The sequence below is a fragment of the Corvus cornix genome, chromosome 2 (assembly GCF_000738735.6).
Source record: "Corvus cornix cornix isolate S_Up_H32 chromosome 2, ASM73873v5, whole genome shotgun sequence".
NCBI classification, from domain to species: Eukaryota; Metazoa; Chordata; class Aves; order Passeriformes; family Corvidae; genus Corvus; species Corvus cornix.
The window spans coordinates 91651338-91675229 of NC_046333.1; the positions used below are offsets into that span (position 1 = coordinate 91651338).

A 23892-nucleotide genomic window follows, 5' to 3' on the forward strand; every position below is an offset into this window, starting at 1 on the left:
ATCACCCAGTTGTGAAACCTGCAGGAAAACAACTGAGGAATTTTTCTTGATAATAGAGATATTGGCGGGCATCTCATGAGGTGATACGTTAGCAAGAGGCCTCCCACCTTACCTTTTCAGGTCTCTCAGATCAGTTTGCCACTAGTGAAAATCTGTTTTGGGGAACCCAGCATTGGGCAGGCCACAGAACACAAGCAGCTTCACGTATGCAGAAGCACCTGGAAGACTTCCTGGTCTAACAGGACAATTTTCAGATTGCAGTGCAAGGCTGACAGGCCTATATTGTGCCTAAACCTTGCTCTAAAAGGTTAAATCTTTTAGTGGTGTCTAATCTAGAAAAAAAGAAAAGTTTAAGGACCAGATAACTAAATCAATATTTTTAAAGCAAGTCCTGTGTCTTTCACTACATGTATTTTGACATTCTAAAGGCACTCTGCTGTTCAAGTGTTGTATATACACCAGCAAAGCTGTCCTTTGTACTGCTGAAGTCACCTGCCACCAGTAACTCTAAAATATATCACAACAAAAGACATCTTTGCCAGTACAAATATTCAAGGGTGTTCTGATTGTGCAATGGCAAATCAAGAATCTCCTTCCCTTATATGCCAGGCAGGCAAATAACAGCAAATCAGAACTGCAAACAAGGCTGTCAGAATTTAAGGATTTCAAAAGAAAGATACATACTATAGCAAAATGCAAAATTAAACTATAAATAACACTGTTTCAATAGGAGTCTGCATTAATGCCTTAGAGGTTAGAGAAAACTGTTACTCCAGGAATGTGCACCATTAAAAAGAAAGGAGTGCTCTTGAGGTAATGCTCACCTTCTGAAGAACAGACATTTCAAATACATGTGTCAAGGTAACCTATTAGAGCTATTAATTCATACTGATTAATTAAACTAATTTGTACACCATAAGCCACAAATCAATCACAATAAAGTCATTACAGCTCAGTTATTTAATTTCCTTCCTTAAAGAAAACTTGAGTACAAGGCAACATCTGTTTACTCATAAAACATTATTTACAGAATTTAAAGACTGTCATTGTCTACAGGAACAACTGAACATGCAAACAATACAAAGACACGTGACTGTGCTCTATGTACATGACACTTAACATTGCTGGTAAGTGTTTAATACCTCTTTACCTTTGGAAAATGAAGGTTGCCAGTGAACTGCATATACCCAGTTTTCATGACCAGCCAACACAGACTCCAAAGAAACTGCATATGATGTGTCAGTATCTACCAAAAATCAAAGAAAAGCACATTTCTTTCTAAAAGCCAAGAAAGACCAGGTCACTTCTGCTATCATTTGTAAAAATAATCAACTGCTTTCAACATCTACAGGTATCTCAAAAGCTTACTGACATTGAACAGCTCCTTGAAATCCTACTTTGCCACAAGCCCTGAGTACCCGATTGATGGTCACAGGTCAGTCAGTGTATTGCCTCAGAGCAGTCTCTCAGAATTCCTGGAGAACTCTCAAGCAGCATTGAAGTAAATGCTCTAAATTGGCACTACGCATACTCTTACACATATTTGCATCTCCAAATGATGGAAAACACAAGCATTAAGATACTTCAAACAATGAATCAGGATTTGCAAGAAGTATCATGAGGGCTTTTTACACGTAACATCATACACACTTCATTGTATTACCAAGTTGCCAAATAACTTACCCTACAGTATCAGCAATGCAAGCATCTGACATTACTGTCAGCTAAACGGCTTGTTAAATGACCATAAAGTAAGCCTGTGCACACTTATCTGTTCTTTTCAGTACGTTTCTAATCTTAAAATAATAGCAGCACCTCTTGATTCATTGTATTTGAAAGAAAATGAAAGGTAAGCTATTAAACTGGAGAACTACACTACAGCTTCCCTCCCACAAATAAGTGTCCCATATATTGCACTTGGAATATGCATAACAATAACAGAATGTTGATATTAAGCTCTCTCACTGCTTTACCATTTCTTGTAATACATCATTAACTTTCCATAGCCATGCCTTTAAAACAGTAATTCTGCTTTTTCTAACAGCTAAAAATAATGCAGTCAACAAGAAACAAAACAAACTAGGTAGTAACCACCTTGTTAGCTTCCCTCAAACCATGAAGAGATACACAAGTGAAAAGTTGTGCCAGAGAATTTTGCAGCTGTTACCTACCTTTAACAGTAAAAACATTCTCTTTCAGTTTTATGGAATCATCTTCAGTTTCTGGAAGTTGCTTTGATTTTGTACATACTTTCCAAATTCTTATCAAACAGTCCTGAGCACAGCTTGCTAAGAAAAGGTCTTCACCTATTTGTTTTCAAAAAAAATAAGAAAAAAAAATAGAGCTACATTTTCATTGCAACCACTGCCAGGACTAACCTATCACCTTTCCTTACATGCACCTACAGCATTATTCCAATTTTCCCTATTGTACACAGTATAAAAATATCCAGTTTTATTTCAACATCAACTCACTTTCCCATTCAAATTCTCTATTTTTATAATGCATTGAATATGAATATGTCCCTGCTTGTAACATGTGGAAGACATGGGAAACACTATACATGTTGTACATTTTTATTTCCCTACTATTTATGGCCTTTGCTTTTGGAATTCTATCAGTATCAATACTTGTCAAGAACTCCTTTCCTCCTTTCTCCAGGCTTGCAGCATCCTCTAATTCCACTTTTTTTTTTTTTTTTGGTGCCATGGCAATAACTGTTTGCTTAGTTCATGTCTGAAAAGGTTCTCCTCTTAATTTCCCAATTAAAAAAAAAAACATGGGGGGGGGGAGCAGGAGAAGAAAAGATAAACATACTATTTCCCCCTACCCTCCCCACTTTGAAAAAGCAGCCAACTCTCCCTCACTCAGATACAGACATTTGTATACTGAAAAGGACAAGTTGCTAAAACCCCAATTTGTTTGCAGTTAAGTACAAGTCAGGTAAACATACCTGAAGCAAGCAAGAAAAATAGGTTTTAAAAGGATACAAAGTTTCATCTTGAGTTTTAATATTAATACCACCATCTCAGGAAAACAAACATCACAACCACAAGAGCTTAGGTGCTACAGTGCCTTAAGGCCATCTGCTGGAGGGGTAAAACACTAGTACTGTCATTAAACCAGAATACAACTTTATTTATCTTTCATACTGACCACAGACTGCCCACTCAACGCCTCTAATCCAATCTTCATGGCCAAGGAGTATTAAAGTTTTCTGAAACTGAATAAAAACTCCTGTTACATCACAGAAATGCACCTAATTACCATGCACATATCAGCAATAAGCTGTATTTTTTCAAATCTTTTATATTTACAGCTTCTATTATTTGAAACTGGAAAAAAAAAAAGCTGCTACTAAGGATTGTAATTTACACATAGATTCTAGATAAGCCTTTTTGGTTTTATCACCACTGGATAAGCACATGTAACATTACAGCATTTCGCAAATACAAGCGGGAAAGGATGTGAATTTAAGGTGCACACCTTCAAAAGGCTACAGTCTCTCTATAATACAGTTGAATTTTTTTTTTAAAGTTTATCAGGGTTACTGTGCTACCCAAAGAATAACATAATGCAGGTGTGATGTGACAAGTAATTTCTCGTATTTGTGTGAAGCGGATACAACTGCAGACAATGAAGAAAATGAATACAGGCAAAATCCAGTATAAAAAGAAGAGTAAATCCTTTGAGATTATTTCAAGAATAAGTTTGTAATAGAATATGATTAATAAGAATCAGTTATGGTGCTGGAAATACTCCCTATGTTTCTTAAGTTTATTGACAAAGTTTCTAAGGAAGCTACACATCAAGAACTGCTGATGGAAAACTGCATGAAGATGGGCTCAGGAACACAGGAATGCAAACACAGTCTGGATTCCCTTTTAAGAACTTTCACTAGTAATTTATTTTCATTCATAACATATTAATATTACTGTTTTATTTTGATTCAAGTACAAGTGTTTACTCCTTACTTAGCATTTAAACCATTTCTGCTTTCCTTTGCCCAGAAAAAGCCCTACTTTCACGACATTTTTTTAATCCAAGTTGACTTAAAATACCTGAAGTAACTGTTAGTTAAAATGCTACCATAGTTTAGTATGAATAACTATCACATTATTTCTGGCATTATATTCTACTAAATTCCTTACCTTACCTAGGCCTACTAAGAGCTATGATTAAATGATAGCCTCTGCTATCAGTGCAAGTAAAAAAGCCTTTCTTATTGTGTTACTGCTCTTTCAGAAAATCTGTCTCCAGCTTCAGAAGAGATGGTGAACATTAGTAATTCACTCAAAGGAAAAATCTGTATGAATATGAAAAAACTCATACTCAGAAACTGGCATGTCTCTTTTTGACCCAACATTTCTGATATTCTCCAAAACCACCTTCCCATCAAACAAAGTTACTCTGCTTCTCCTCATCATACAGTTGCAGTCACACAATCATAGAATGGTTTAGTTTGGAAAGGACATTAAAGATCATTTGGAACCACCACCCCCAGCCATGAGCAGGGGCACCTTCCACTAGACCAGGTTACTCAAAGCCCCATCCAACCTGGCCTCAAGCTGTTCCAGCGACGAGGCATCCACAACTTCTCTGGGCAACTTGTTCCAGTGCCTCACCACCCTCACAGTAAAGAATTTCTTCCGAATATCTGACCTAAACCTACCCTCTTTCAGTTTGAAGCCATTGCCCCTTCTCCTGTAGCTACATGCTCTTGTAAAATGTCCCTATAATTACAGAACAATCTGTATATATGTGGCCAGAAGAGCTGATCAGATACTTCCAAATCAGAAAGTTTAGGTCTTAAGATTGTGTTCTCAGAGCCACCTAAGCCTCATTTGGCTGGTCACTTCTGCACTCACTGGCACTTCCAGATGGGGTGTTCCAGATGGATGTTTATGTTAAACACCCACCAGGTTTAAAGGCAGAAGGGAGCAGTCCAGGAAGTGACATGAAACAGCAACCTAAAGATTCTTCTGAAGGCTACATGCTTCTGGCAATACATAAAAAAAATCTTTAGCAATCAATATTTCAGATAATAGATAAAACACATATTTATTTATTCATTTATATGATCTTTGACAAAATGCTCTGTATTTTATAGCCATCAAGGTTAGCTGGCAAGTTTATTTCTAACTGAAAGACTGGTTCAGGCTGAACTGTTGCTAACATCCTTCTCTTTTATGGTAAATTTTATGCTAAACAGTATGTATAGCTCCTGAAACTTGACGCTAATATTAATCTAAACACATAGCTAATAGTTTTCCTTGTTCTAATTTCAAGGTGTTGTGGTGTAGGGTTTTTTTAATTACCCTGCTCATCTTACATCAAAGAGATCTATTAAGAAAAGCAGCCATTTGTTTTCCCTTAAAAGAATAAAACTAATTACTTTGAGATTATTAATACTACCCCAGATTTTGAAGTCAGTTCTCAAGCAGGTTTTTAGGTACTACTTAGCTTTAAGTCAAGTATGCAGTTCTTTTGTGCTACAGAACAAGCACTCTTAACCAGTCAGCTAGAAGTCTGTACTAATTTTTATTTTTACATGCTTACATTGAATTTACATGCTTACTATTGAACTATTCACAGGATTTAAGGTAGAGGCTTCTGAACTTAATTACCTCATATTTCATGCACAGCAGTAATATCAGCACCAGATGGTCTATGAGGCCTCATTGTTGAGGAGAGATACCCCCAAACTTCTGTAAATGCATCCACTCCATTAAATGAGAAATTCATGCTGCTGTCTTTTCCATCCCTATAACATCATCCTCCACTCTGCACCTATCTGAGCAGTGTCAGTACAGTGGCTGGAAAACAGAGATGAACACAAGGGCTGTTACCAAATACAGAAGGATGATGCCGTGAAGCATGAGGACCATCACATTCTTAGTCATATGATTTAGTTTTAGGTGGTCTGTGAGGAGCAAGGAGTTGGACCCAGCAATCCTAATGGATCTCCTCAAACTTGAGATGGTCTGTGGTTCTGTGATTCAAGGTTTTCAAGATATTGTTTCCCATAAAAATAAAAATTGTCCACTGAAACTGAGCAAAGAGTACTGTTGCTGTTATGCCTTCTGCTAGAGTTTTTTGTATTGTTTTTGCCCTTTTCTTTCAAGTCTGTGTCTCTTGGTATCCTATATACGGTTTCTTCAGATGTATTTGGTTCTAAAATTGAATTAATACAAAGGTTCACGCAGATGCACATGGTCATTATTTTTAGGTGGTTCAGTCAAGGTTTTTATTATTGTCTAGGTTATATATACCAGTATCTTGAGCTGTCATTCTCTTTTTTACAGATTTTGTTTTTATAGTCTCGTATTTCTTTGTTTCAGTTTCCACTTGGTCCTCACTGGATACACAAGAAGTTACAGTACCAACAGTTAAATCTAACAAAACCTCCTGGCCTGACTCTACTTCACAGGCTTTCCCATGCCTCTTACCTAATCTCTGAACATTGTTGCTTAGCAGCAATCTGGTCTCTTTCCTTTTAAGCCAACAACAAAGCTGTTCTGTAGATAGAACAACTAATGAAGCTGTGGACACGCCCAGCACACTCTGCACAACTAATCCTGCCCACACTTTGGGTACTTCTCTTTCAGGACCAGGCTAGTAACAGTTTGGTAAATTTAGCAATAGTGGTTCGTGTCTTCTCATTTTTTCTCCAGGAGACACTAGACATGATATCCCTCTTCCATCCAGCTGTTAATCAACAGATTAGAAAGAGCCTGGATTACCTTTGATTCATTCCCCTATTACACTTCTCAACTAGGCCAAACTACTTCGGTGGAACCCAAAACACACAGTGCCCTGTCTTCTCAGAGATACAAAGCTCAATGTAAAAATGTTTTGGTTTAAAGATCTAATTTAATCCACTGGTTTGCTTGCTTGCCCTCCACAGGCCACATCCACAGATGTTGTATCTCAAGCAGGAAGACATACTATGCTTTCTGAAAGATTTTTCCCTGGATACTTTTATAATCAATAAATACCCTCCTCCAACAAGTCAGAAAAGCAAAGAGTTCATTTTCTCTCTACTGTTTAAGACAGTAAGGGATCTATGGGTAGCGAATCTCAAAAGCTATAAAGCATGCCCACTCAGATTTAAAAACCAAGCAGTTTTTTTGACTGTAAAATTAATGAGTTTACCAAAAGGTAGCCTGAATTAGCTAAGCAAAGATGCCTCATCCTCCTTCAGAGTCTAACAGTGCCCTTTAAGTTTCATTAGAACGCCCAGTTATGAACGTGTGTTCTGCCTTCGGATTCATACAATTTTTTTGAGGATGTTAACCAAAGGAAGTGGTTTACAAGAGTCACAATTAACAGAACAGAGCTACAGGCCCTTACCAGTAAGGGAATGACACAGGAGCTAAGATTCTAATCATTCTCCGATGCCAAGTTCCAGTAAAAAATGGCAGGGCTATAGTAACACTTCCTTCAAATACCTTTAATACTACTAAGAAGCCATAAATAAAGATGTCAGTAGATCTGAAAAAACCTGATGAAAGAGAACCTCCCTTTAGCAGCTAGGCAGGAATTCATGTCAGAAGGCTTGCAAGTATGTTTTAATTCTGTTAGTAGTTGTCAAGCACTACATGGGCTCTTCTCTTTGAGGCCTGCACAGTCCATTTAGCTAAAAGAGATGTTCTGCAAAGTTAAGATAGACACCAACAAGAATTCCCACCTCATTTAAGAGATATTCTGAACACCAACTCTGCCACAACAGCTGGTGAATATACTTTCTGAAATTGAAGGTGTGAAAAATAGCACATGCAAAACAAAACTGCTCACCCCTTGTATAAAGAAAAAAAAGACAGCACAAACTTGCTTATGAAGCTGCAGAGGGAACTCGTTTATTCAAGTTACCTTCCTTTACACTCCACAGACTGACTGTCTTTAAGAATGGCAGACTATTGTTATACTGGAAAGTTTGGCCAACAATGGACAAAATAAGTTATTTATCTCTGAACATTTTTGGCAGTCAAACTGTATATAATTTGTTAATCTGAATCATACAAGAAAACAAGTTTCAAACTGTGAATGAGAAAAAACAACTGCACAGTTCCTGAGATAAAAGTCTTTCTTTAGCACATTGAGAATCAGTAGTGGCATTGTGCCATTGCTAATTCCCAGAGAATTCATTAAACTGACTTAACTCACAAGCTACATAGGAAAAAAGAAAACTAAAAATCTAACCATGCACCCTGCTTTTCCACTGAGTGTTCAAGAAATCATTAAACATAGAAGAAAAGGATGAAGTACTTATTTTACTGACAACAACAGCAACCAAAAAATCTTAATATTGTACATGGCAGCACAAACTGGCAAAATTATCTATAAAGTAGCTTTTATCTCTCTCAAAAAAAAAGGAGTATCTATTCTTTAATCCCTAAAGGGAGTGTGTCTGAGCAAATCCAGAAGACTAACTAGTTCTACATATGCCAGTTTCAAAGGGGGATTCTAAATAGTAGCTTCACTGGTGCATTGGGAGAGTTTTTGTGGTTTGAAGGGGTTTAAGGGAGTGAGAAAAAGAAACAAGTGGTAGTGAGTTATGTTTTGGAAAACAGTCGTTCAACACATGCTTCAGAATCTAACAAAACTTCTGAACAGATGCAAGAGAGGACATAATGTTTTTCTACTGCTCCAAAGGAATATTTATCTGTATGAAAAACTAAAAATTGACAGCTTCCAAATAACACATGAAAAATGTGTGTGCTTTTAGAAGATCAGATACTCCTAAAAATACTTTTTTTTTTGATGTTCAAAAGCATTCAGGCATAAAGGGCATACGTAGCAACAAACAAAGTTCCTCAGATAGAAGTCGTAACAGTTTCATTATAAGAATTTATAGAATGAAAGTAACAACATTTCCATATGAACAACTCAATGCCTGGATACTTAATAAAGGACAGTTGCAGCTATTTTGTATCAGTGGGAATAGAAACACAGGCTATCTTCACACAGGGAAAAAGAAAAATCAAGAAAAACTAACACTTTTATGCACTGAATTAAACTTCAATATTCTGTATGTGCATTTCATAGAAAATGCATGAACTATTTGAAAAGAGGCGGTTGTATGTGATGGCAGTGTAGAGACAGATAGGACTTACTAAGGAACTTGAAACAACAGCACATTTGAAAAGAAGCAGAACTGAGTAATGCTCGGAGCAAGAAACAAAAATTGTAATTACCTGCCCATTCTGCTGAATAAACAAACTTATTTTGCAGTCATCACCACCACAAGCCAGTATTGGTACTGGAAAGGAAAAGTCAGTCTTAATTTTTTATAAAATCTAATATTCTAGGATATGAAAAAATATAAATAATGTAAAAATCAATATAGAAATATATAGAAATACATCAATACTAACAGATAGGCAAGTGCAATACCACTTTTTAATGTTTTCTACATTAGCTGCCTAATAAATTAGTATCTCAAGAACACAGAACTCAGGAGTTATTTTGACATGCAAATAATATCTATAAATATTTAAGATGCTAAAAAGAGTAGTTTGCCTCAAGTTCACATATCCATAGGAAGTTCAAGTACTAGCGTTATTAATTAACTATATTTTATTGATACCAACAGGCACTTGCTCTAAATACAGAGGGAAGGAACAAAACAAAATGACTCAGAACTAAAGCAATTCAAGTTCCTAAATCAAGATCCTAAGATGCTAACTCCATCTAAACCTATAATTATTATACAGCAAATAAAAAGACAGACCAAAAATGGAAGACGGATCACCACTACCTGTACCCAAGAATATGAAAGAAATGAAACATTTTTTACACCTACTCAAGTCTTGAGTAGTAGCTGACTTCCACTGGCTAACCTAAAAAGTGCACAAACCCCATAAGTCTATTGAATCAAAGTTAAGTCTGAGGCTAAAAAAAGAGAAGTTAGGCAGTGTATTGCCTCCTCTCTTCTACAGAATAGGATGGGGAAAAATAGTTAACTCTTACTCCACTCTTCTCCTTTTGGGTCATAAGGAGGAAATACTACTGCTAGAGACTGAAACAGTAAGAGAAAATAGATTTATATAAAATTATGAAGAACTAAGCTATTAATTAAGGGCTAGGCATTTGCATTTCTCAAGTCTGGATAGAAAACAAGATACTAAATTTCACTAAAATCAACTACTTCTTTTACAAAAAAACCCCATGCCATCCCTTTATATAGATAATTTTATCTTTACTATGTATAGATTAAAAAATCAACTTGAATATCCATAATATGCTTATCCTCTATACTAATTTCTTCTACTTGCACCAAATCTGTGCCTAGTCATCCACTGTTCCTCTTGGACTTCTCCGTCACATTTCACATTCTTATAGTTCCATCACTTGCTTTTTCTCTCCAATCTCTAAGTCACAATTCAGCTCCATCTCCTCCTCTCTTTAATAGGGCTAAAAAAAAAAAACCCTGTTTTGGATTGAAGGTAATGAGCTGCTTTGAATGAAGACCTGGTGGTCAGGTCCACAGAAATTGGACAAGAGTGAGGTTTTCTTCCATAAAATACAATACGATGGCTGTTCTTGAAGACAATACCATCCTTTCCTGAGAAACATATTTTATGGGCCATTACTGTAATTACATATTTACTCAATGGAATGAAACTTTAACTAATAAAAACAAAGAGAGAATTATGATTTAGTTGCTGTAGCAGATACATGCAAACACTTTCACTCAAAAAGTCCCATCAAGAAATATATATCTGGCAAAACCAGACTAGTATACAGTTTTTCATATAAATGCTTTAGGGTATTAGAATTTGGATCTGATTAAGATAAAAGTCCTGCAGAGGAAATAAGAAAAGTATATTGGATAAGCAGAGCTTTTCCAAGTTCACTTGCTCTTTTTTTTCCACCTGTTGCAATTCACCTCTGATGAGACAATTATTTACTGTCAGAAGCCATGCTACATCATGACAATTATCCAGGTGGTAAGAAGAATCACAGTATATGACAAATAGCTGATCAAGATTTGTAAAATAGTAAATCCTACTGCCAGCAATTTAGAAGCAGAGTTTGAGCAGACACTGCAAGGCAAAATCAAGCAACCAACCAAAACAGCACAAGGCTCTTCTTCAAGGCTTAACAAGCAAATGCACAGAAACTACTTAGCGAAGAGGCTGCCAGAAAAGTGCTTAAGCTGCATTCCAGCTGCAAGTGACTGGTCAGGTTTTTGTAAGCAATCCACCAGTTCTCCCTATTTGGCTTCTTCACAAAAGTGGCTCAATTTTTTTTTTTTTAATAGTTTATTTTCAAGGACAATCAGTTACAATCCTAGGCATCATGAACGTCTTCTGAAAGTTAAAGCATCCACTGCATATGAATCAATTTTCAGTGCAAGCCTCAAACTTCTTTGCTTGGTGAAATTAGAGGTTACTGTAAATGCTTCAGGAAATGTAGTTTATGATTTTCAGAAAAGTAATTCTGTATTTAGTTCCTGACTTAAGAAATGCAGATTGTTCTCAAGAGAAAAGCTTCTTTGAATCTCTGTACAGCTGAAAACTTAGCCTTTGTAAAGATTTCTGAGCAACTACTAAATTTATTGTAGATCATTTTTCCCTGAAGCTCATTAAAATTCCAAATTGCCATTAGAGATTAATGTTTCTGACAAATGATCAGCAGTGATATTTTTAATAATATATTTTAAGCTACTTTATTTAGATCTCAGAATTAACATACTCCTCGGCTATATGGACTACTATGTCAAGCTTAGGGAGAAAACACTAGTTATGCTTTAATAAAAGTCCCGTTACAGATTTCTACAGGAAACATTTCTATCCATTTACAGTTCAAAATCTAAACTGTGTCTTGGCAATTTTAGCAGCAGAGGTTATTCATATTGGAACTGGAACAAAAAAAGCAAATGTCTAGAAAAAATTTTTTTAATTCCATACAAAATGAAATTTTTTTGCAAATTGAAATTATGCAAATTGAAAATAATTTCAGTTTTTGAGAAAAATAAAGTACTCTTTTTCAGATTATGAGCACTGTACTACTTTGGATAACTAATCTGAATGGGGATGAGAAGAGTTCATAATAAAGGACCGTCCTGCTCTCAATGTAACTTTAAGCAACACTGGTTTTGGGGACTCTGAAAACAAAATCCTTGCTATTCCACCATTCAGAGAAGTTTGAAGCACTTCCTGCTATTTGAGTTTCAGAAACATTTAGCTTAAGAACTAATTTAATAATTTTAACAATAATTTTAATTTATGGTGTTTTCAAAATGTATGATTACTTCTCTTATATAGAACATGATTTCAGCATTAAACAGATGCACTACTCTAGAGCGTTACGGTGAGAATTTCTTACGTGTACAGCATCATAAATGACAATATAATCTATTGTTTTGCAGTATGAATGTTATACTCATTGACACCACAGGCACTTCACTTCTAAAGAATATTCCCACTGGAGGTAATGATTTTAATTTACCCTCAAGCCTTTTAACTCCATCTCAACAAGCACATGCTAATGTATTTACAGGAAAAGAGAGGTGTAAATGTTCTTTACCAGTGCAGATGCTGCTTTTGGTATCAGACACGCTCTGAAAACAGAGACTGGCACTTCCAAATGGGACAATACATCTAGATAAGAGCTTTCATAGCTCCCAGATTTATCAAGGCCAAAGAATAAAAGATGCTTGTAGTCATATAATCAAAACAACGCATCAGTGTGGAATGCATGCAGCAAAGAGCTGAAAATTCTAGATAGAGTAAGAAAATTTAGCACTTTTCCAGTTGGGAGCCTGGCAGGTCTCCATCCAGGTGAAAGACTCTAACAATACTTAAATACAAACTTAATTCAACACATGTATCTGGCCTGAGCATACAATTGCTTTATTTAAAAAAAAAAAAATTAAGAAAGCTTCTACCTATTTGCAGAAAAAGAATGTGTCTGTGGCAGCCTACAAAATCTAACATTTCTGTTAATAGAAACCCACATAAACCATACTGAACAGTCAGGTTAAAATAGTTCAGCACCTCAATTTTTTCACATTTAAGATTGTACAGGTGATAAATATTGCTTGGGAACCTAAATTTTTTGATGCAGGCCTTCAGATTTTTTCTGAATCTTGCCCTTCAATTCAAACAAGAAGAACAAACATATGCAGCAGCACCACAAGGAGCAGGTGGAACTAACAGCATCATCCTATCCCATTCACTTACAGTATTGTTACCCTGTTTTAAAGCTTTTCATCTCAAGAGTTCAACCAAACAAACCCATGTGAGTGCCATTTTGAAGACACTGTAATCAGTCTGGTTTTTTAAATATTAAGAAGAGTTCAGAAAAAAATTTTAGATATAAGAATCAGCTGAAGCAGATTTCACAGAAAACAAAAACTGTGGCACACAAGTCTGGAGTCAGTCAAATGAAAATCTATTTGGGGGATTTCTTAGATTTTGTTTCCTGCATTGATATTCAAGATGTGCAGCTTTACTTACCATTGCTGCCAGGCAAGAAGGATAAGCAGACATCCATAACAAATCCATTTCCAAACTGCAGAATTTCAACACATTTAGCTGGAAAACAGAAACAGACAGTGTTGATCTCATTCACTGTAACTATTACAGTTACACTGCCATTTCCTACTACATTATATAGTTAAAATTTCCCATCCTTTTTTATTTCAAGAATCTGAAACATCTACATTTTTTCAGAAGCCTAAACAATAGTGTCATCCTCTGTGTGACCATAAAAATTAATCCAGAGTTAGTTGAGTTGGAAGATAATACTGAGTATTGCATTTATACAGCTTCACTGTGGTAACACATCAGAAGCAATAAATATAACAAAATATATCCTGTGGCAACAGCCTTCACTGCACAGTAAGCTAAAACTGAATCCATTTGCTACAACAGCAGCTAGAGAGATGAGCAAAAACCTGCAAACATCCCTGAGATCCTGAAAATTATTAAACTAATAAGCCATCCAGATCAAAATAAACAAGAGGATAGCAGAAAAAAAACCTCTCTACAGAAGAAGAATTAGTCTCTCCATCACTGGAGCCCACAACAGCAAGACAAAATGGAAAAGACAGGATTTCATGGGGTTCTTTGGGAGCATCAAAAATGCCTTCCGGAACATGGGACTGTAGATTGGCAACTCCATACTCTCATGTAGGCAAGGCAATATGAAATCTTCGAATACACCAGACAAAGAAGAAACCAGCTAAAGAGATGCAGTCACTATAATTCATCCAGCAAATAACACTTTAAATATCGATTATCTACCCAATTTATTTCTTATGTATTTTAGAATGCTGTTTTCCGGTATTTCCATGCAAGGGCCTAGTTCAACAGAAGGTCAACATTCTACTATCCCAAACTTCATTGGATTCAAGCCAATAGCAAAAATCAAGTGACTAGTTAAACCTCACCTTTCTAATACCAGCATTAATCATTCTACTATGTAATTTTACTTCACACACACGTACAGCTAGTCTGCCTCCACATTACAGAGCAAAACAATGGTTCTGATTATTATAATCTGAATACATATTTAAAAAAAAACAAGTAAATTCAGACCACACATCCCTGATGAAATATGAAGATAAATCATTCTGCAGAACAAATCTGACCCAAGGCTTTCAAAGAGTAATACCGTGCTTTGATGTACTAAAGTCTGAAGAGAAATCAATGTAGTTGCATTACAAGATGTTAGTATTTAATGCTTAATGGATAAGCATTCATCATTCTTATTTAGCCAGTATGTTATCCCTAACATTAAAAAAATGTTACCTTCTGAACCATGCCGAGACCAGATTCTCACAGTAGAGTCAGAGGCTGCAGAAGCTATTAGCAGATTTAAATCAGGTTCATCTGACTGGTAGACAGCATCCACAGCAAAAACAGCTTCTGTGTGGCCTTTGAGAGGAATGCTTTTCACAAGCTGAACACATGAGAAAATTTTACAAAGTTTTAAATTCCAGTAACTTTTGTGCAAGAACTTTTAAAGCCATTTTAGGAAATAAAATGGCTTAATATTGAAAATGAGTTCTATACCTGCAATGGCAGAGGGTCTGCCAAGCTATGCCTAAACTATAGCATATTCCAGGAAACTCAGAGAAGGGATACAGCAGTAATGAATATTAACATGGTAAGATTTTGCTCAAAGCTGAACAGAATTAAATGTTGCCATGTACACTATACAAACCTCACCATTCCTTGAGGAAAGATGGAACAGTATAGAAGTTAGCAAGAGCAGTTTTCTTTCCTTTTTCTCCTTCTCTTGTCCCTCACCCTAAGGAGCATCTCACAAAAGTCTGGAGACCCTTAGTGAAGGAGATAGAGCAGGGAACACAATGGAATAAGCAGCAGCTACAGCAGTGCTAGCAGCAATGTTTAGCATGTTCACACAAGTCAAAACAGCTTTTTACTCCTTCAAAATGCCAACATGAAAAACAACACTGCTAAATTTAGACTTAATGAATACAGGTGATTCAATTTGCAATCTGTTCCTTATATACACAAAGATCAAAATGAGAAGCTTTTAATTTTGCAATCAGAAGTTATCCAGCATTTATCCAAATTTTATCATAGACATGTTTGACATCTCTTTCCAAAATACAGCCAGGTAGGCCCCAGTAAGAATTTTTCATTGGTTCAATATAGAACTTTGTTTTTAAGATTTACACTAGTCTAGAACTGCCATTAAAATGTGCACATTTAGCCACATTCTTTTGAAATTATTGCCACATGGCTGTGCACCACATCAGCAGAAAAAGTTTAGTAAGAAGTCTGTACGTTAGCTTAAATAAATGCATGAACAGTTATGATGGATCAGGACAAGAAATAACTTATATCTGAGAACCTTCCCCCATCCAAGTAGGTTCATTTCCCCCTACTATGCATTCTCATGCATTTTAAAATGCCAAGACTAATAATCTACTTTGAGAGAGATGATGAAATGGGTTACCTACACAGCCATTCCCAATCCAGTGCCTAATAAGAAAGACTTTAAAAGTTAGATAACAAATTAAGAGTGGTTTTAATCTAAATTTCAGGTCACACTGAAGGCTCTTTCACAAAATATTGCATCTTTTGCCTTACATTTTATGGTACAAATAATAAATTAGCGTGTCTCCTTACTTTTATCCATTTGTCTGACAAAATTAAATTGTTGCACAGATTTTTTTACCTTCATTTTTGTTAAACATCTACCCCAACTCATATATATTCCGGTAAGACTACCTATATACAAACCCCACACTGTTGCACAGATTGACCAGAAATCACTGGAAATGGATATAAGGAAACAAGGAAGAAGGGTACAGAAAATGCCAACTCAGAATGGGCCTCATGGTTTGAAGGCTTTAAGGTGGTTTAAAGAAAACTGCCAGGTGAGATCAGAAAGCTGATGAGTCAAGAACAGACAAACAGGGTCCTTCAGACACCTAAACAAATCCACTCAATGACTGATTGGGTAATTTCTTTACCAATGCTGATTTGAAAAAGGTGAACTAAAGATTTTATTTATAGCAAAACACAGCAACACACCAACAATTTCAAGGATATACACACGGGGTTCAATTAAAAAAAAAAAAACAAACCAAAAACAGTCAAAGTGAAACAAATAGTGTGAATCAGAAATACAGACAAAACAGATAATTTGTGATATGTGAGAAACTACTGAAGAAGGAGATTTGAAGAGAGGTTACTCCTGCTCACCTGATTATTCCATGTTACTGTATCCTTCCATTCCCAAAGAATAAGTTGTTTATCAGATCCACCAGAAATTAACTCTGTTTCAGAAGCTAAAAAATATGTTTTGGTTAGTTTAGTGTACACTTAACTTTGTAACAGCAACATAAGCAGTTCTGCTGGTTACTACTCACAAAGTATCACTGGTAACCAAAGCCTCCACCAAAATAAAGTATAGTTAATAGGAGTTGCACTGTGCAGAACAGGTTAAGAGCAAAGATACTCCCCAAGAACACATAAAGAGAAAATTCCCAGGACTATTTAAAGTTCTGTATGAAAGTGCTAAAAATACCCTTCCAAAAGACTCTCAAATCCAACAGTGTAAATTAATCTTTTGGGGTTCTGTTTGGTCTTTTTGGAACATAGGAAAATAAATCAAGAGAAATCTAAACAAACTGAATTCAAAGCTTCACAAGAAAATTTAATTCTCAAGTTCCCTGAACATAACTTCTTTTAATCATTTTTAAGAAGAATATGTTTTAGTGCAACCAGTTGAAAGGATGGCAGTTTATATCACTATTAAAAACTAATGTTTGCACCTCAGTACTTCTCAAAAAAAGCAACCAGCACATTACATTAACATTCTAGTCAACGGCCCCATTTCTCTTTTTCAGTGAGTTTCCATAAAGGCCTCAGGACACAAATATGTGCCTATGAACAGTCTGCACCAAGCAATGTTAAATCCTGGAATTGCTATCTAGCAAAAGCCTCACAAGGGTCTCAGACATTTCTATCTATCTAAAGATTATTTTTTTCAGAGCACATGACCTCTATGAAACTTAAGAGCTTTATACTCAGAGATTGCTCAAAAGACATCGCAGATCAGTTTACAAAGTCAAAACACACAAACCTCCAAACCTTCCTGAAGAGACTGGTGGCAGAACAAGCAGCACAAGCCATCAACCTGTGCGAGCTGCTGCAGCCCCAGGCAAACATCCTCCTGGGGTGCCCTTGGCTGTGGGGCCAGGAGCAGAGATCCCCTCACTGACCAGGCAGCTCACCTGGGTTCGGCAGGTCACATTCCTACAGACCCACCTGTCAAAATGAGGCCACACCTCAAGTACTATGTCCAGTTCTGAGCCCCTCAGTTCAGGAAGGACACTGACATGCTGGAGCAGGTCCAGAGATGGGCAATAGAACTGATAAGGGTCTAGAGCACACGTCTTATGAGGAGCGGCTGAGGGAGCTGGGAGTGTTCAGCCTGGAGAAAGGGAGGCCCAGGGGGACCTCATCGCTCCCTACAACCACCTGAAAGGAGGCTGTAGCCAGGTGGGGGTCGGTCTCCTCTCCCAGGTATCAAGGATGAGAGAATACAGTCTTAAGCTACACCAGAGGAGGTTGAGATTGGACATCAAGGAAAATTTCTTTACAGCAAGGGTGATCAGACATTGGAACGGGCCGCTCAGGGAGGTGGTGGTGTCATCGTCTCCGGAGGTATTTAAGGAAAGACTGGATGTGGTACTTAGTGCCATGGTCTGGTTGACACGGTGGTGTTGGGTCATAGGTTGAACTCGATGATCTCTGAGGTATTTTCCAAACGAATTGTTTCTGTGAAAACCCCTAATGGGAAGCTGAGCTTAAGGCGAGAGGATGCACTGCAAGCGCCGCAGCCCCCTATTTCCTTCAGTGTACAGCCCAGCCCCGCTGCTACCGACCCTCCTCCGACTCCTCTCCCCTGCAAGGGCAGCAGCGCCCGCGGCCCGAGGGGAACCGGCCCCGGCCCCACCGCGGCATCGCACACCCGAGGGGACGGGGGGGTCCAAGGCCGCGCTACTCACCGCGGTCCCGGCGGCGGACCCAGCGCACGCAGTTCACTCTGCCGGCGTGGCCGCGAAGGGCGGCGACCGCCCGCCTCACCTGCGGGACAGACAGACAGCACCGAGTGTGAGGGACTGGTCCTGGTCCTGGTCCTGGTCCTGGTCCCGGTCCCGGTCCCGGTCCCACCCCATAGCGCATTAGCTCACCGTCGGCTCGTAGAGGACGACGTCGTGGCAGCTGCCGAAGGCGAGGAGGCCGCCGCGGCCCCAGGCCACGGCGCCGCCGCCCGCGCGGTTGGCGCAGCAGGCGATGTGACAGAGCGACACGGGCGCCGCCATCTTCGCCGCCGCGTGCGCGACCCCGCGCGGCTCCCGTGGCAACGACCCCGCGCGGGGCGGGGCCTGAGGGGGGCGGGGCGCGGGGCCGCGGGGCGGCGCGGGCTGGGGTGGCGTGTTTCGGTGCGAAGGGGGCGTTTTTATCCTTATTGCAGCTTTTGCCGAGACCTCAAGGGTTTAAAAAAGTTTAAAAGTTTTCTGTTTGTTGGTTTCTGTGAAAAACGTCCTCCTAGTGTCCAACCTAAATGCCCCCTGGCGCAGCTTAAGGCCGTGCCCTCTCATCCTGTCACTTGTTACCTGGGAGAAGAAACCGACCCCCACCTGGCCACAGCCTCCTTTCAGGGGGTTGTAGAGATCGATAAAGTCCCCCCTGAGCCTCCCTTTCTCCAGGCTAAACACTCCCAGCTCCCTCAGCCACTCCCCATAAGATTTACCCTTCACCAATTGGATTCCACCTGAGCTTCGAGAGCTGAGATGAGTATCAGAGATCATGTCGGTGTTACCCATTCCTGGGCTGTTTCCATCCCCTGTGAAGCCACCTCCTGATAAGGAATCATGCTTAAATTCACTCTCTGATGTCGGGATGTATTTAATACTACAGTGTATGATGTCCTAAAATTACTGTCATGGAAAGCATGAGAATTTGCAACTGAGCGATGGCCAGGCTCAATGGCTTGATCTGAATATGTTTGAATAACTCTGCTTTTCAGGGAAAAAAAAGATGAGAACAGAGAAATTAGTGAATTCCATCTGTTAATTTTTTTTTTTTCTTTTTTTGATCTATTTATTGCCCTTCCTGCACAAGAAATTCAAATCAAATCAAGAAAAAAAAAAAATACTGCAGTAGTATTCTAGTTTTACTTGCATGGTCACTGGCCTTGAGAAAAGGGGTCACTACAGAGTATTACACTGTATAGATGTGCTCAAATTGTTTCAGCCACTTGGATTCACAAGTTCAAGGATTTTGCCAGTTTCCAGTAGCCACAGATGCAAACAGCTGCCCTACAGGCTGAATAGGAGTCTCAGCAGGAGCTTCGAGACATCCACTCTGCCTCCAAATGTGCTGCCCGACACATGCAGAAGGCCCCAGAGCAGAAGCCAGGCTGAAGTATAAATGGAGAGCCCTGCAATGAAAGCGTGGAAAGGGAGAGAAACAGAGATATGCTTCCTGTCCCCAAATCACACCTAGGATATCCTGAAATAATTGAAACTGAACCAAAAAGCTGGAAAGTCTGGGCTGGAAGGAGAAGCCGGCTTTAATGGGGCTATGCAGGGAATGGGGCAGGAGGTGGGGGCAGGAAAAAACAGCAGCAAAAAGCAAGCAGGCATCCAGAGGAAACACTCTGCATAGCACGTGGAACATTTTGGGCCCTAAACCTCTCCTGCCAGGCCTTTATCTTCCCGTGTGTTCTTGAATCCTGGCTGTCGGCAGCACTGCAACCTGACACAAAAACACTGCAGATAGGCACAGTTTTTTTCCAGTGGGTATGAGAGGAAGGAAGCTGTGCCTGATCACACACAAGATACAGCCAGAAACGCTAGCTGCTAGGGGAACAAATGGCTCCTTGCAGAAAAATGCATGGGTCCAGTCATCAAAGCATGCCTTAACTGAGGAGTGCTGTCTTGAGCTGCCAAGGATGGCTGTGCAGCAGTCAGGTTGCACAGCAACCCCTTCTCAGCAGGCCTTGCCAGGGTTGGAGTCAGGGCTCCGGCAGAAGGAGATCGGGCACTGCCAAAAAGCTGGGTCATGTTATAGGAGTTGCGTCTGTTGCCGTGGGAACAAAGCTGGCTCTGGCTGTGATTGTAGGCATGAGTGTGGCTTTTCCAAGATGGGTTGGGTGAGAGACTCCTCTGTGACACAAAAAGTTAACTCAACTGATAGATAACCTGCTCTTTTGCTGTCCTGTAAACAGGAAGACCTGGGGTGCTGCTTGTGTTGCAGAGATTAGGGGTGTGTCATGCCTGAGGGTGCAAGGGCACTGTGGCCCAGTGCTGCAGGGTTTTGTGAAGCTGGTCTTTGCACACCTCAGGGATGTGTGTTTCCCAGCCAATTTGAGATAACACATTGTGGAGGGCTGCTAGTGCCAAGTATTGACAGTGATTGCCTCTTTTCTCCAAAAAAAGGTCTGTCATTGTCACCCCTGTGCCACCCTAAAGCTGTCCAACACCAAGAGAACTGGGATGAATCAACACAGAATATGGACTTAAAAGTGCCATGAGGAATGCTGTAGCAGCACCATCCATGGCTAAAAAAGCATGGGAGGCTGGATTTATGTCAGGACAGATCAGCCCAGATGATCAGCCCAGATGAGCCTAGTTTTTTACTTTTTGTAAGTATTATGTCTGACCAAGCCCTCATTCAAATAAGACCCTGAGCCTTTGGTCAAACCCAAGAAAGTTTTTTTGTGAATTCTGATGTTACAGGTTCTTCTCTTGAAAACTGAAATATCTGGAGGATATTGTATGAGAAGTTTAGAATATTGGATAATTACAACAGAAAAAATATTCCTTTTAGGAACGCATTCTTTATAATGAAATAATGTGATGGTCAGTGATGTTACAAGGACGGAAAAGGACATACTCTGGACTTGTCACCAGCTGCCTGTCTTCATTCACAGCTAACATCCTCATGGAATTAAAATCTCTTGTAGAGGCCCAGAGGAGCTGGTGCTTCCTTCCCCTTAAGAGCGGGTCATCACATCTGTCCTTGTTTTCCTTCATGCTCCCAGAAAATAACTTCTTTATTTTTCAGAAATATATGTAAAAATAATCTCCCTCTTCCCCCCCCCTTTGGTGTAATTTTTGAGACACAGGAAGAGTTGTTCATTGAACATAGAGATGATTGTTATGGAGCCTAAGCAGACAAAGTCACTCCATAGTTTTGTTCATATCTTTTATGTGTCCCAGTTTGGTTCTGCCAATGGAGGTACATCAGCAAACTCTGATAAGGGAGATACTACTTGGACAAAAGTTTTCTTGAGGTTGAAATAAATTTGCCAGTTAGTTAGGCATTGGGAAAACTTCTGTTCAATAGTAATTTAGTAGCAAAATAGTAATTTTGTGTAGTGATTTTGTATCGTAGTAGTAATTTTGATGGTCTACAAGTGAGGTTTTTCAGGCAGAGATGCCTTAGTGCTCTTCATGTGCTCCCCACCCAACTCAGTTATGCCTAGAACTTTATAAGAGAGACCGAGAAAATACAACACAAATCAAAAAGTTACATTTAGTGTTTAATATACGTATCTAACTATGTCTAAACATTGAGATGAAAATATAATAATGTTGCAAATATGTTAAATCAAAGTTTAATGCTTTCTTTTGTTGGGTGAAATCCTGATGTGCAGGAATGTGATAATAGACAGGAGTCATTCCACATGATACTATGAACAGCAGCAATCACATGTTAGGTTTACAGTTTAATTATATGTAGTTTAATTCTACAGAAGTTCAAAAGTTGTTAAATGAGCAAAGCCAATACTCAATGGTTGGGGGCCTTGTTCTTCTTGTAAGTTGTTGAACTTAGCTTGTCTTTCTGTGTCTTCATTGTACACATGCTTATGAAGTAACCCCTAATGAAATTGCCTCATATACAAATTACTGTTTGCTATTTTTACTGCTGTTTGCCTCCAATAGCAACCTGGATGAGTAGTGCCTGGTGAATGAGACAGCTATTCAGTTTTAATTTCTTCTCATTAGTTATATCAGGGCCCTAGACTTAATTTGTTGTACAGTAGTCTTTTCTGTACAGCACAGAATTATCTTTTTCCTAACAGCCTTCTTTTTTCTTTTCTTTTTTTTTTATGTAACTTCTACTGCCACGGCACCTGAATGTCGCAGGAAAAAAATTATGAGTTGCGTTTTTCTTTATAAGATAACACTTAGGCAGAGGGGTATTATTATATTCATTTCCTGGGGTGAATATCTCCCTAGAGCAGAATTCATAATAAAATCACAGACTCATAGAACGGCTTGGGTTGGAAAGGACCTTAAAAATCATCTACTTTCAACACCCTGCCATGGGCAAGGACACCTTCCACTAGACTGTGTTGGCCAGGCCCCATCCAACCTGGATTTGAATAATTCCAGGAGTAGGGCATCCACAGCTTCTCTGGGCAACCTGTTTCAGTGCCTCAGCACCATCACAGTAAAGAATTTCTTCCTAATACCTAACTTAAACCTGCTCTCTTTCAGTTTGAAGCTGTTCCCCCTCTTCCTATCACTACACTCCTTGGTAAATAGTCCCTCCCCTATTTTCTGTAGTTTCCACCCACTTTAGGTACTGTAAGGCTGCTCCAAGATGTCCCCAGAGACTACTCTTCTCCAGGCTGAACAACCCTAAATCTCTCAAGCACCATATATCTTTAGGGGCAAAATGCCCTTTGTGGAAAACAGAATAGCATTCACGAGAGTGGCAAATTATCCACAGCATCCTTTGCATCTGGCTTGGATTGAGAGCATTCAAAACTTGGAAATCAGATTCCAGCCCTGAGACACTTCTGATCCCATGTGCCAAGATATCATCTGAGGGATCAGAGCTGGAGTACTATGAAAATAGCTATTGAACAATAGTGTCCAAAACCATAAAGAGTTTAAATAACTTCCCACCTTCACAGAGGATACCCTGTACAACAGCTGGGAACAGCTCCGTTGCTTTTGATATCTTGAAAACAGATCCAGCCTCTTTCTTTTTGACAGCTGTGGGATCTGTGCTGGAAGGCATTCCACTGCATGAGGAATACTAATTTGTGGGTTTGCTAGGATTTCCTTCCCTTGAGCATGCACCTACCAGATTTGCTGCCAGAAGGGATGACCAAGGAGAAGTGTCATTCCCAAAGCTAATAATTGAGTCCATTAAAATTCAGCATCAGACTGTTTTTAACTGCCACTGGAACAAATCTGGAATTGTGGGTCCTGCATTCAATAAAAGTTAATATTTCTAGTGTATCTTGAGTATAATGTAAGCCTGGGGCATCCTTTCCAAATACATTTCTCAAGATAGAAAAGCAGATATTGTTACTTGAATAGATTTAATTTAAAGTGTTTAAAGTACGATTTTAGAAACAATTTCTCCTTTA

At 38.8% G+C, this 23892-nt stretch overlaps 1 protein-coding gene across 2 annotated transcripts in view; it reads right to left on the minus strand.

Moving 5' to 3' along the window:
* ELP2 (elongator acetyltransferase complex subunit 2) overlaps positions 1 to 18835 on the minus strand; it is a 39827-nt gene extending 20992 nt beyond the window's left edge. For both annotated transcript variants that reach the window (XM_039549424.1, XM_039549423.1), the window contains exons 1-9: positions 18689 to 18835; positions 18503 to 18581; positions 16692 to 16777; positions 14763 to 14913; positions 13467 to 13544; positions 9198 to 9262; positions 3157 to 3223; positions 2172 to 2306; positions 1151 to 1246 (exon numbers count right to left, since the gene is read on the minus strand). In XM_039549424.1, the coding sequence (XP_039405358.1) occupies positions 1151 to 1246; positions 2172 to 2306; positions 3157 to 3223; positions 9198 to 9262; positions 13467 to 13544; positions 14763 to 14913; positions 16692 to 16777; positions 18503 to 18581; positions 18689 to 18820 (889 nt within the window). In that variant the 5' untranslated portion in view covers positions 18821 to 18835. The remainder of the gene's footprint in view (positions 1 to 1150; positions 1247 to 2171; positions 2307 to 3156; positions 3224 to 9197; positions 9263 to 13466; positions 13545 to 14762; positions 14914 to 16691; positions 16778 to 18502; positions 18582 to 18688) is intronic.
* Positions 18836 to 23892: the final 5057 nt, after the last annotated feature.